The sequence below is a fragment of the Nomia melanderi genome, chromosome 10 (assembly GCF_051020985.1).
Source record: "Nomia melanderi isolate GNS246 chromosome 10, iyNomMela1, whole genome shotgun sequence".
In the NCBI taxonomy this organism is placed as follows: Eukaryota; Metazoa; Arthropoda; class Insecta; order Hymenoptera; family Halictidae; genus Nomia; species Nomia melanderi.
The window spans coordinates 10,071,441-10,086,371 of record NC_135008.1 but is presented as its reverse complement, the minus strand read 5'-3'; the positions used below and the strand labels follow the sequence as shown (position 1 = coordinate 10,086,371).

The 14,931-nt window shown below is 30.3% G+C and overlaps 3 protein-coding genes across 4 annotated transcripts in view; 1 reads left to right on the top strand and 2 right to left on the bottom strand.

Annotated features, from left to right (window-relative positions):
- Nucleotides 1–900: 900 nt before the first annotated feature.
- LOC116429621 (leucine-rich repeat-containing protein 47) lies at nt 901–4,617 on the bottom strand. 2 transcript variants are annotated; one of them, XM_031982747.2, is made up of 5 exons: nt 3,884–4,617; nt 3,302–3,778; nt 2,905–3,232; nt 2,608–2,818; nt 901–917 (listed from the first exon to the last, which is right to left on the bottom strand). In XM_031982747.2, exons 1-4 carry the CDS (start codon nt 4,470–4,472, stop codon nt 2,617–2,619), a joined length of 1,596 nt encoding a protein of 531 aa, XP_031838607.1. In that variant the 5' UTR covers nt 4,473–4,617; the 3' UTR covers nt 901–917; nt 2,608–2,616. The 2 variants fall into 2 exon arrangements, with proteins under 2 accessions (XP_031838607.1, XP_031838608.1); XM_031982748.2 differs by lacking the exon at nt 901–917 and having other exon boundaries at nt 2,302–2,818.
- Nucleotides 4,618–6,432: 1,815 nt separating this feature from the next.
- Nucleotides 6,433–9,556, top strand: LOC116429728 (zinc metalloproteinase nas-4). Its single transcript, XM_031983002.1, has 4 exons — nt 6,433–6,833; nt 8,041–8,346; nt 8,698–8,831; nt 9,446–9,556. Exons 1-4 carry the CDS (start codon nt 6,485–6,487, stop codon nt 9,554–9,556), a joined length of 900 nt encoding a protein of 299 aa, XP_031838862.1. The 5' UTR covers nt 6,433–6,484.
- A 2,515-nt stretch (nt 9,557–12,071) lies between these two features.
- Nucleotides 12,072–14,931, bottom strand: part of LOC116429620 (glucose dehydrogenase [FAD, quinone]) — a 28,700-nt gene continuing 25,840 nt past the window's right edge. Inside the window, exons 7-8 of the mRNA XM_031982746.2 lie at nt 14,437–14,764; nt 12,072–13,888 (exon numbers count right to left, since the gene is read on the bottom strand). Of these exons, the coding sequence (XP_031838606.1) occupies nt 13,576–13,888; nt 14,437–14,764 (641 nt within the window). The 3' untranslated portion in view covers nt 12,072–13,575. The remainder of the gene's footprint in view (nt 13,889–14,436; nt 14,765–14,931) is intronic.

Sequence of the window (14,931 nt, the reverse complement as noted above, 5' to 3'; positions counted from 1 at the left end):
AAAATGTGAATTTACATAAAGATCCGCAGTCTAATGATAACTATTTATTAATACCGTTGCTTTAAAATTTGTACCACTCCAAATAATTAGAAAAATAAATTTATTTGATGTACTGAACACTGATATAAAAACAATGTGAAAAGATAAAATAAATGTTGGCATTGAAATTTCTACAACATTGCATCAATATATGCAATCTACAGTTTCTAAAATAAAACTAACAACTCAAATAATGTAGCAAATACACTAAATATCATTTATTCAACGGGAAACGTGTAATGCGTCTGTTATTACTATTGAGATATTTTGCTAAATCATTATAAAAACAATGGATATATTATACAATGTGACACGTGTTTTTTGCAATGACAAGAGTATTTCTTTTAATATACGTACACTGTAAACATCTATGTTGTGATATTCGCAAAATTATTGTTATTAAACATAATAAAATTACAGAATGCGACAATATTTAAGACAAAATGATCAACTAACCTCAAAAATTTTGATTTCATTCTCCCGTCATAGCCAGTCATGTTTCGGCGCCATGTTAACACTTCAAACATTCGCGCATGTGGAAAGTTCAGAAAATTCATGCAAATTTCTTCCAGTCGTAAAAATATTTTAGTATGAACTTTACACTGCTTATGAATTTTAAAATGAAAAAAAAATATCCCACTAAGACAACGTTTATTGTTTACACTGAATTGAGATACACAAAACAAAGTACAATATTTATAAAAACAGATGAGAATTCTTCACCGGCTTATTATGGGATGATTCGCGATACAACAGCGCCAGTGTCGTCAGCTGCACGTAAACGGCGGTTTTTCACTTGTATTTGAATTTGCGGATAACCGCTACATCCTTTGTAAGATAATGATACGTGTTATTAAGTAGTTACGATTGTGTGTGATCTAACAAAATAAATGTTAATGCTATATTTAGATAGATATATTTATTTTAAAGTGTAAAAATAGTTACGAATATTCTAGATATTAATAAATATTGATATTGTCCGATTACACTTTTGCCAAAAGGATATAGAGAAAAAAAGTACTCAGAAGTACCTTTTATCTATGTTTTACTGAAAGCACGCTTTTAATAAATAGCATAGCAGGGAAGTGACCCCAATATGATAAAATATTCACACAACATTGAGTATTCAAAGTAAAATATTTTGAAAAATATTGAGTTTTCAATGATAGTACCTTGAATCTTTTTTAAAATAACAAAGAATCGATTTATGTAAAAAAAGTGCAATTGCAACTGCATTACTGTATTTACGACAAAAACTAGTATTGGAGTATGATAGAGCTTGTCAAATAGTGCATTGATTTTCTTTACAATCTTTTTTCTATTTTCAATACGAACAGAGGTATAATCTGCCCTAAGTACTATGTACATTCTATATACAGGTTTTAATCTAAAGTATCCTTAAAATGTTAAACATACAATAAGCGTTTTGCAAAATATTCGGATATATTAAAAGTATATTCTCAAATAAAGTTTTATTATTGTCAAATTTAAGATTGAAAAAAATATATTTATTTTAAGAAAACGGAGAAATATAGTCACTGGGTGCTTGATCTCATACTGAAAATATTGCTTTGTTGATGTAAAAATGTTTATGTTTATAAAGTGATACTTAAAACAGAATTCACATTTTTTATTTTTTACAAGAATTTCAAATAAAATTTGAAAGAAATTTCTTAATGCTTACAGTGATTTTTATAACATATCAAATCTCTTTTACAGGTTTTACATTCGATTAATACTTCAAGTGCCAACTTGCCAAAGTCTTAAAAAGGAAGAATGAAACAAAAGTCAATAATCATATTTTTTCTTTTAACTAAGTAGAAAATTACAAGCGGGCATATGACTTTTCTAGTAAGATTTCAATGGTTTATTTCCACTTCAATTTAGTTTGAAAGTGTCCTTGATCTTATCTGACTGTACACTTAGCACTTTTCTAGGTGTGTGAACTGAGTTGTTGATATCATCAGTTGTATTATGAGAGATATTGGCAATTTTTGATCATTTATTATTCACTGATATTATATATAATTCTTCAATGTATATGCCTTCAAATTGGCTTCAAATATTGTAAATTAATTTCTAAATTAATTCCTCATCGTCCCTTTTGCATACAAAATTAGAATGATATATAAAATTTTCTAGAATAAATATACATTTAACTGCACATATGTAAGGTGTTAAATGTTAATATATAATCACTCAATTTTATTTAATTTTTATTTTTCATGTATTAACATTTATAACATTAAAGAAACATATGTTGCTGTTATTATTATTATTATTATTACAAATAATTTGTTTTCAGTACAAAAATATTTTATTATACTTAATCTGTAATGTACATCTGTATATACCAAAAAAGTTACGTATAAAAGATACACTACATACATTAAATTAATATGCAACAACTTATTTTAACCATTACAGGATGTTACAAAAATAATTTATACCATAGAAACAAAATCAAATCGATATTTGTTATTTCATCAATGACAAAACATCACTTATAAAAAAACAAAATAATTATAGGTGAAACAAATAACACATTAATAAAGTTAAATTACTCACAGTTAGTTATTAGTCTCGCAACACACTTATTAAATTATCTTCAAAGTTTAAGTCTGCTCTTGAAGGGTAAACTAGTATCATGTTACCATCCATATCTACTACTTTTATTTGTTCCACAACTAAAGTATGATAATTTGTAGTACTTTCTTGTTCTAAGGAACATCCAAAACCGAGTGTGACCATCTCTTTTAAAAATTGATCCAAAACATTTCTGTTAAAATATAAAACTATTAGAATAGAAAACAAAAATAACAAGACTGTAAGTATATATGCTTAATTCATAAATTTTCATCTCACCTGCAAATACAATAGGATGTAGCACTAGTTACTTCTACCAATATAGTTTCAGTGTTTACTGACATTTTTGTAATATCACTATTCGTTATGGGTGGAAATGATATGACTTGTTCTGAGGCATCCAATAAACATGGAAATAAAGGTTTACCTTCTAATAGATAAAGATACTTATGAATGCCAGAATATACATTGCGCTTTTTTTCTTTTCTTAAATTATCAGCTTCTGTTTGTAATTGTTGGAATAATGCAGCTCCAGTATAAACCTTATTATATGATAAAGGTTTAATTTCTAACAACGTTGGAGGTTTTGCAGTGTATACCAAATCACCTACGTAATTAGTATAATATTAGAATATATTTTCACACACTTAATTGCCAGGTTTCTAAATATATTTACCAGGTTTGAGTAATTTAAAATCATGTGTAGCAATGGTAGCCGCATTTCTTTTTTCACATATTCCATCATGTAATTTAGTCTGAAGTTGAATAAATTTTTTGAAACTATCATCTGTGAATTTCACATGTTTAATAATACAAGCTGCGATATACGGTCTAATGCTTTTTACATGTTTCGTAATTTTGATTAATGGTGTATCATCCGTCACTTTGAAAACTTTTAATTTGTGCGATAAACTATTTATTTCTTTAACAATACTTTCGGATTCTGAAAATTTCTGTGCTTTCTTGCCCTTTTTCCCTTTGGCATTTGAAGCAGTTGAACTGCTAGTTACAGGACAATGTAACTTAATATATTCTATTATTTGTTTAGTGCGACATTGATCAACCAATTTTGATAATCTTTTATCTTTCAAAGTGTTTCCTTTCAGATATAATTCTTTTAGTTTATTACAATCAGCAACTTCACCAGGTACAACTGCAACATAAATATTTAATGAAGTAAATTTTTAAAAACAAAGAATATAAGGAGAAATTAAATTAATAATGTATGAAATGTCTATATATGTTTCAAGGGTATTACCTGAAATTGAATTATCAGCTACATTTAATATTTTCAAAGATGGTAATTGATTTATAGTTATAGGGATTTCCTTTATTTCATTTCCATTAACATAAATCTCAGAAAGATGAATCAGTTCTGCATAACACACATCAGGAAAGTTTTCAAATTTGTTGTTTGATAGATTCAAAACACTCAATTTAACATTAGCAGCTTGGCTAGGCAACAAAGTCAAAAGATTTGAACTCAAGTTCATCGTTGTCAATTGCGGAAGTTTTCCGATTTCATCTGGCAAAGATGTTAATTTGTTCCTGGAGCAATCGAGAACCTTTAGTTTTTCCAATTTGTCAATAGTACTGGGTATTTTTGAAATCTGATTCGAGTGTAATACTAAAGTTGTAAGATTCTGTAATTTTTCAATTTCTTCTGGTACTTCTTCCAAACACGTCTGTGTTATATTTAAAAAGTTTAGGTGTTGCAGGTTAAATAAAGACTTGTCGAAACCTCGTTTTTCAATTAATTCCGATATAACCGGTCCTGACAACACCAATTCATGTTTGTTTTCTGCAGCGGCAGTTCTGATCACGTGCCACGAATTGTCAAGAGTCATTATTTTAAAATGTAATTGAAATTCGTTTGATATTTATACTCGTATCATTGATATCGCTCGAACGATATTTGCCGGGAAATGCACTTGAAAATGCGTGTGTAGATGTAGTTTACGAACACCTACAATAGTACAGAGGACTTTTGCAGAGGCGACACCAGCGTTTTCAGGAATCAAATTCTAATGCGCATGAGTGTGTGCTTATCTAAATCGTTCCATCGTGAATATAACTCCAGAATGTCGCAATATCGATATGTAATGAAAACTTAAAAATAAATTCAAATAGCGAATGAGATATTTCATTTCAAATTTTCTGATAAAATAATGTAAGAATATATGCAGCTTGAATATAATATTTTATTTTATATAACAAAGTATAGAATTTTAGGATTAATAAATTTGAAAGAAATTAAAAAAAATCTTTTTAGGTATATACTAAAATATATAATAATGTAATATGTCTATGTACATATATTGGTTTCATTAAATAAAGGAATAAGATAGTTTTGAGTTGATTTTAAGATTAGAAATATACAGTTAGAAATTAGTGAATAATTTTGGTGTGAACTGTTCATGTTAATTATATTCATACGTGTTCTAATAAATGTAAATCACCAGGCAAATACAATTCAGGAACTTAAGGAAACAATTATCTCGTTAATGTAAAGAGGGAAAGGGTGAATTTATGTTTAGGCAATTTAACTGTAACATAGAGAACATACTAGATACGCATTGAACCGGTTTTAAATAATTCCTTGTTTCGATATGGTTTTTCTTATCGGTGAATTACAGTTATAGTTAGAAACAGCATAATGAGATCCGGAATTTCATTAAAAATTTTAACACGTTATCGAAAAATTCAAAATATTCTTTTATAATTGTTATGCAGTATGCATGAGAGGACTGTCCGTCAGGGGACAAATGTCGGGTTATGTATACATGATTCATCGACTGTTATTATAAATTCGACGGAAATGGGAAGTATGACAGATATTATAAATGATCGACCGTTGCGTGCGAAGAGATTTTTACGGAAATTTCCCAATAAAAGAAATATCATAATCCATAACGGGCTCAGTGGGAATATAAAGGAGGACTTTATTACCGACCTTCGATGGTCTCAGTCACCGGTGTGAAGGATCTAGCAAGGTCCTCAGGAAATATCCAGTATCGATAGAGTCCAGCGAAATTTGCATGTGAATAAAGTGCGAAGGAGGATGTTAATTTTAGTCAGCGTGAAAGAACGTCTATAACGATATGTAAATAATACTTTGATATTTCAAAGAACAATGTAACTATTACTGAGGAATACTATTAATGGATTTAAGTAAACTCTTGTGGTTTATTTTTTGAGTCTCTAAATAGTGATCATTGTCTTATTCATTTTTCTTATAGAGCAAGAAAAAATGATAGCAATTTCTTTATATTTTGTTCCTTATATAACAGCAAGTAAAGCAATTCTGAGGGTCAAATAATCTAATAATAACTTCTATTAAAAGTACAAACTTGAATCGTAACATTACACGTTACGCTATCACATGGTCGCTTTTAAAAAGAAAATAACGTTAATTTCAAATTTTTCATTTCTTCATCAGAAATATACGTTTCTTCTATAGCTGGATACAATTGGGTGTGAATTGAATAAAAATGGATTTCTTTTTATTAAATCGAAAATAAGAATACTGTAGAAGAGAAGTTTACAGCACTTAATTTTTCGTATTACGTACCTTGACGAATATTATTCTATATATGACAATTATAAATGCTGTCCGGTGAGTCGTGGGAAGCTTCTTGAAATCAAGCTAGCAAATCTCGACTTCCTGTTACCCAAAGTCCACGGTTATCAGAGACTGTCCCCGATCGCTTCCGCATGGAAGCATTGAGTAGTTCCGCGGGTGGGGTTTCTCCGATGTGTATAAAGTCAGGAAGAATCGGCCGATTTTCGTCAGTGGAATTGCTTCGAATATCAGAAGAGATCCCTGTTAAACGCCACTTTTTCTATAAATAAATCCACCATGAGTTTCCATTGTTCGGTTATTTATTTGTTCGTGTTCGTTCTTGTAACTTTTACATCGGGCTGGCCATTCCAGCGCCGCGACGTCCTGGATAATTCAGTGGACAGTCCCGAGGGAGTGATCGCTCATTTACACCACTTCGGTGAACTTCTTTACCAGTTCCCAGATAACGCAACAGGAGCTGCTGTGGCGAACTGGCATGAGGGTTGGGACCGTAATCCGGAAGAGTTGGGTAGCTACGCGGAGGGTGACATTCTGTTTCCACCCCAGCTGGGGAAAAATGGTTTAAAAGCGGAATCCTCTCGTTGGCCAGGTGGTGTTGTTCCTTACATGATCAGTCCGTACTTTAGTAAGTAGTATTACGTTTTTTTATTTATATTAACGTACAGGACAGGATTTAACACGTTCACACCGGCGTGTACTACCGGTGGTACACAATTAATTTATAGCGTTAAAATAAATCAACATTAATAAGTAAATCATTTATTAAGTTGTTTATTAACATTTACCTGCAATTAGCAATTGAAGTCAAAGAACTAGACACGTAACAAAAGAATGCACTCCGGCATTATTTTTGGAAATATCGTTGTTATTACGATCTATGATTAAACATATAGAAAAATATCGAATTAGTAACGTGTTCCGTACTGAATCGATCAGATCTGATTTATCATGTAATTTATGTTGAACACTGTTAATCGACATATGATTCTATTTGCCTTTTGATCAAAATACTAAACAGCCTGAAGGGAAATTCCAGTGACCCACGCAGCGCGGAACGTGTTAAACTGGAAAGTGAACGATATTTTTTTCGTTTCTGTAAGTCAAACTGACTAGGTTTTGTTGTTCGATATACAACATTGATCTTGAGGGTTAATGAACTGCAGTAATGTGTTATGAAAATATTATTTTCTTTGTACTGTAGAACTGGATAGAATACTCTATAAAATGCTATATTTATGATTTTCATGTATACTTACTTTGTTTAAAGAAAGAAAAGTTCACGATCCAGAAGGAAGTTGATAGTCATGTCATAATTTTATTGTAATTATTATTATCGTTAATTCTGCAAATGTTTTGAAATTATTGTAGAATGCTAATAATAAAATGGAAATGAATTAATATAATTTATTAAAAAATACAATAGATGATAATGTGTTTGAAGTATAAACTATATACGTTTGGTTATAGAATATTTTTAAAATTGTGAAATTAATTCTTATTATTCAAAGAATTCGTTATAATTCTAAAAAGACATGAAGGGATGTCAAATCTTTATATGTATGTACATATAGTTTTGTTTTCATAGAGTGTTTTATAATACCTGCAGAAATGAGAATTATCTATGAAAGGGCTAAATATTTATTTCTACGATCAAAAGTTTTTCAACAATAGGTACTTTACTTTGTGTTTTACGATTTAAATTCTTTTCATATTATGTACTTTTGTAATGTTATTTGTAATGTCGTATTTTACAAGGTATTGATGAGCCAACAGAGTTCTACGTAAATCTAAAAATAAAAAGTAACATTTCCTGAAATTAAAATAAATTTCAGATGAGAAACAGCGAAAATTGATTCAAGACGCTATGAACGATTACCACAAGTACACATGCATAAAGTTTAAACCTTATAATGGTGAGGAGACCGATTATATCAGGATCACAGCTGGCGAGACTGGTTGTTGGAGCAGCGTAGGAAGAATCGGTGGACGACAAGACGTGAATTTACAAGTTCCAGGTTGTGTCGTGAAAAAGGGCACGGTAATACACGAGCTAATGCACGCAATAGGATTCTTGCATGAACAAAGCAGATACGAGCGGGACGAATTTATTTGGATTCAATGGAATAATATTTTGAATGGTATGTGGTACATGAATGGCGTTAGTATATTCAACGCAACGAGTTATCATCATTGTTAGTTAAAAATGCTTTTTTTGTAATTTAAAATAAGATTTTATTTGATCCTATAGTTACGGATTTTTTTTCATAAAACAATAATGGTAATCCCATATTTGCCACAAAATCTATGTTACTACATTTTTCATTTTAATACTATCAATTCTATGACTAAAAAGATCGGATTTTTAAATAAATTTTTAATACTTCCTTCCTCTTCTATTTTTACATAAGAAGAACATTCATGTGTCGTACTAAAATCTATAGGTATTTTCAAAATACCCCTACCGTTACCATATGTCGTTATTTATTTAGGTCATGCTGGAAATTTTGAAAAAGCGTCCAGACAGACCACTGACGCGTTCGGTGTCGGATACGATTACGGAAGCGTAATGCATTACTCCGCAAATGCGTTTTCCAAGAACGGTCAACCTACCATAATCCCAAAGGTGAGCAATATATTAAACCGAAGTTATCAAGGTTTATAGCTGTCTGAATTTTTGACGATTCTGTAAATCAAAGTTTCCTAAATTTTATGAGATTTATTGGTACCTGTTCCCATATCATATTACATTTCACCGTTGATTTATTAAAAAGGCTTTGTTTATCATTGAAATTTCTTAACGCCTTGTGCTGTTGTTTAGATCGAAGATCACACGAGGTGTTAATGCTAACTTTTCTGTAAACATAATACTATTTTATGAATAATAATATAAAATAATGATAATACAAATTTTATTTGTAATATTATGTATCAAAGTCCAATGTAACCATATAATTAATTTTGATACGTATAGAATTTTATGCGAGAATGTATAGGAACTTCACAGGGAAATCATAGAAAATGAATGAATTTTTGGAATGTTTGTTAAACAAATGGATTCATCTAAAAAGTATGTAGATGAATTCGTTATTCAGGAACATGTTATTTTCAAATTTAAGCTCTCAGTTAAAGCAGTTTTTAAAACGGTCGATTGGAAATAGGTTCTTTTCATTCATCTTTCAGAATTAACTTTTTTTCAATATGTGGTTTTTTGAACGCTTTGTTTGTGAAACATTTCAGAGTACATCGCAGATCCAGCTGGGGCAGAGAGAAGGGTTCAGTAAAAGAGACATTCAGAAAATACGGAAGATGTATAGATGCAGTAAACGTAGGCGAAGCAGTTCTTATTAATTACAATAACGATTTGGACGGAATGTTGATACTTTCTATCGGCTTATAAGGAAAGGGAGGAAAACCATGGCGAATCTAGTCCTTTAGAATTAAGATTACTTATGTTAGTATAAGTTTATAATGTCACTCTTTGAAGTGGATCCAAAAATGGTTTTAGAAAAACGATCTTGTATTGACGTTGAAAAAAATTCGTGTAATTGCAAAACTTTTTTCATATATATGTGTGTGTGTGTGTGTGTGTTGAATAATAATATTACTTTGTATGTAATCGTGGATGAAAAATAAATGCATCATAAAAAATATAATTGTAAGTTTCTTATTATGCTATTCTTCGTAATTATAGAAGTATATCATTTGTAAGTTAATATTATATATTAATATTGTGCAGTATGCCACTCTGTAAGTAACATGGATTTTATTTCTATTCGGTAAAATTGAATAACCTTTCATTTAAACTGATTAAATAATAATGTATTCACGAATATTAGATAAAATTATTGGATTTCCCACGATATCGACCCTTAAAATGTCTTAACACACATAGTTTTAAGGAAATTCAGACCAGAAGTTTATTATATTCGAGATTTCTTTAAATATATGGAAATCAATTAAATTACCAACGTGTACACGTAGAAAATACATATCTTGTTTAGTAACAAAAATTATATTCACATAATTTTTTCAGTTAAACTATTATAATATGATAAATTAAGTAGATTTTTTGTCATGTCTATTTTCAACATTTGTAATAATTAGAAAGTCAGACCTACTCCCGCAGATTTTTAATATTTAATACATTAAAAGTATTAAATAAAATTAAGAGCAAATTCTTAACTACATTCTCATTAATGAAATTAAATCATAAATAAATATATTTTCATCTTAGGCACTGAACATTTTATACCCATATTAAGAATAATTAAGAGTTAATATAAAAATGTAGGTTTTAAGCACATGTAGTAAATATGTCTGGCTTAATTAGAAAATAATTGATTACAAAGATTTTTATAGTAATATTTATTTTGTGACGTGCAAGAGAAGAGGGCATTGTAGAATTGGGGATTATATCGTGTATATACAAGACGATATGCAAATAATACCTTTTCATAGCATCAACGTCGTACTTGACATCTTTCAGACGTCAGTGTCAACGACCTGAACAGTTTTGACGTATCATTATTACTTGAGCAGAATCACGTAGCCGTGTTTACTGTAGGACCCATGCTGAGATTTAACATGTGAAACTTTATCCGAGTTCTATTTTTAGAATATTTCAAATATTAATTTCATACCTTGTTACTGTCATATCATTATGTATATTACATCGCTCTAAAAGTGTACTAATGATGATGTTATTGCAAGTGCTACTGCTGATCTCATTTAACGGAGTATTTAATCACTACATTTCTTGAATGCAAATGATCAGGTTTGGTTATTCTTTGTACATTCAGTTAAAATTTGAATCATATTAGTGAAATTACTTATGGCATATTTTGATGATAGAATTTACTGAAGGTTTAAATTAAATTTCGTTACCTTTCACATGCGTAGTTTTAATAGAAATTTCAAGGAAAATTTGTAATTAAACTTTATGAAATATCATTTAGAAATTCCATAACTTATTTTTAATCAAAGTATTAACGTGTCAGACCCGTGATGAAAATTTCAAACAATTTTAGCAAATGCAAGTGTCATTATATTTGACTGAGTTGAAATTCAATACTGTTTTTCTATTATCAATTATTGATCATTGAAGTGAATATAGAATAAACATAAAATTCTTCTTTTTCCTTAGTAAATTATTAATGATAAGGTAGATCTAGCGAGAGAAGTTGTGAAAGAAATTACAAGACAAGAAATTAAAGGAACACAGTTTATTTTATTCTTTTATTGTTAGAAGCTACAAGCTCCTATAGCTACAAGTCTTTTTAGGTGGTGGCAGTTTTTCTTCTTTGTTTTCCAGAAACTAAAGAATAAAATTTTCAATATGACTTTAATAAACCATATTACTTACTAATGGTTAATATATTTGTATTCGGGGAGGTTAAAGCTTTGAATGAAGATATCGCAAATTCGTGCAAATAAATACTATCTCGATAGTAACTCGTGAGCCACACCTTTGGTCCACAGGTGTAATGGTCGGTCAATATCAACTTGTTGACACTTTAAATCGAGAGCCTCTTATTACTTAAGTGTCCTTGATTGCTTCCACATGGAAGCAGTTATACTATATCTGTATCAGCCACGCCTATTTTGCAGGATAAGGAATAATTGTCTTTCTTAACGAAAATTCGCGTCGCGGTAAAGTTAATTAATACGTATAACTTTATATTGAAAAATTAAAAACTGTGCAAACATTAAACGTTTATTTTATCCATTTAGTATAACTATATAATCAATCAATTTTGTATAAACCAATATAATTTGCAATTAAAATAAAATTTCAAAATCGTAAGTTATGTCAATTTGCAGGGTAATGGGGAGGAAATGTATTAGATGTTTTATATTCCTTTTTATTTCTATATTTGCAATATTACATTTATGTTAAGAATTCGATTGTTTCCTGTAACAGTAATATTGCCAGGCCTATTTCAATCTTGGCTTTCATAATTTTCAATTATCATAATTATCTCAATTAATTTTTATAGTAATTTATATCTTATGTCGCAGAAAGGTTATATTTAAATTGAATTTATTTGTAACGGAAATAATACCACGTTTTTCAGTAACATCTTCCCGTATACTATAAATAAGTAACGATTGCTTACATTACAAAACCTTCATTATCTAATCTAATCATAACACACACAGCTCTTAAAGTCGAGACTTCGGAGTATAAGCTAATTTGCGATTCTTTAATGAATTAATTATAATCTCTGGTTAGCAATTATCGATCCTAAATGTCACATATCTAGTATTGAACTATTACGCAATACGTACAATTCCTGTATGTCATTCCATCCCTAATGATGTTAAATATAAAAGATTCGACCAAAAATTCGGATAATTTTTTTTAAAAGATTAAACTTATACTCTAAAGTCTTAATAGTATGAACTGTATGTTGTCAGGCCATGAAAGCCACAACTTTCTTATTGTGATATTGATCAATGGTTGAATAACTATTTTCAAATGAAGATAAAGCGTTCGTTCTGAAATGTTTTTTCCCATAATATAGTCTATACAAAAATATTCAAAAACATCCGAAAATTTAATAATTTTCTTCAATCTCCATTATCGTTCTTTAAAATATTTTAGTTTACAATTCATCAATTCTTTTTAATAGTCTTTATTTTGCTGGATATATATCTTAACCCATACTATAAAGAATTTACAGTGCATTCTACTATTGAAATTTGCTTCTATCATTCTAATACTTCTAAAATTTAATTTCAATGAGCCATTTGAAACTTTCAAACATATTAGGAGTGACCGATACGAAAATTATAATATACTAGTTTACAAATACAGGTGAAAATTTGTATTTTTATTACGATATTAAAAATAGTGTAAATTGTACCTATTATTATAAAGCATATCGTGTTATTATTGAACTATTTACAATAAGTCATACCTTTTTTCTAAAAAAAAGGGTTAAAAGTTGAAATAATGACCGTTACTGCTTACATGATTTTTCCTCACTGTCACACTTTAACAAATTTTTCGTATTTCTTAGGGATCGTTTTCTTTTAGTCTCCTGTCATTGCAACCGTTGCATCTGCTTTATTTGCCAAAATATTGAGTCGAATTTCTAATTTCGTCAAGTTATACTTCCATAACAATCAGGAATTGCGTATTTGTAATTGAATAATTTTGTTCGTTACGACTAACACAGATTTTTCATTTTTCTCATGTCTACTCGCCACATAAAAGTATCATCGTGTATTATTCAAATGAAATCTGAAGATTATATAAACTAAATATTGATTACCGTTTCGCATCGACCAATGATAAATTTATTTCCGTAGATGATCAAGTTTTGATTCCAAAATGTATACTCTTCTTCATTGAAAAGCTTTGTTCACCCCACCCAAGTTCTTTTGATAAAGTCAGCAGCCCGTTCACCTATCATGATTGCAGGCGCGTTTGTATTACCGGAAACAACCTTCGGCATGATGCTAGTGTCAGCCACTCTGACGCCTCTTATGCCCCTAACTCTCAACTGATTATCTACTACGGCGAAAGGATCGTCCGATGGTCCCATTTTACAAGAACCAGCTTGATGATTTTCTGGAGATGTATCATGCTTCACGGCGCATTGCCAGTAAGCGTCACAACCAAATTTCAAATGTTCGCAGTTCTTCACCGGTGTACGGTCCAATTGGAGTCCATATCTGTAAGATGAACAGAATTTTCCCGCTTTGATTACTGAAAATTAATCTACCTAACAAACGAAAATTCACGTAAAAAGTTTATGGACACATCCTAATGTTATGATAACTATATTCAGCATTTGTTCGAAATGTCATGGAAATAAGTTCATTCTCTTCTGATACTGATATATCTCTAAACTAACTCCTTGCCATACAGTATGGAGTCAAATTCGCGAGGAAGATCTCAAATGGTTAAAAGAACTAAATGTTCTACACTCGATTATTTTGATTTCAAATCAAATACTATTTTTTTATTATCAATTGTTGCACTCTAAAATAAATATGTTATCACGTGTCTCAAACAAGAATACTGGCGGGGCGGTAGAGGGTCAAGAGGAATCTTTCGTTAGATCTTTTGTTTACAGTCTCAATTTTATCTATAATTAAGGACATCAAAAATATAGTAGGGACAGATGAAAACTGACCATTTTACTTGCATTCCTTTCGCTAGCATTTCTGTCTGAGATGCATAATACATTAGACCAGTTCAGACAAAAGAATTGTCGTACCTGCTGAGAGCGTCTGTCTCCGCCAACTTAATGCTGAACTTAATACCCTCAACAAGGCCGGCTACGTCTTCGGCGTGGCTCAGATATTTCGGGTAAATCAGTGGCTTCGAGAGGGGATCGTTATTTCGCAAACGAAGGTAACCGCGACTTTTTGGATGTAGATACGTTGGGATAATGTAGATAGAGCGGTTTGCACCTTTTGACTCGCCAACCATGCCGGTTTCGGCGCAATCTGCCAAGTAACCGCCGAAAATTAGCTGGATATCCGGGTGGTCCTCTTTTGGATTCGCGTATTTTGAGTTCACCATGGCGGTCACTTCGGATATGCCTAAAACATGTCATAAAACATTCACAGGAACAAAGTCGTACAATATGTTTCATGTGAAAAGTAAAATACTCTCTTTAACAGAAATATATTCTAAACAAACTTCTAAAAAGGCGAATGAAACGAAATGAAAATCATTGTAATTAGAAAATGTTTGAAAAATTGATTTA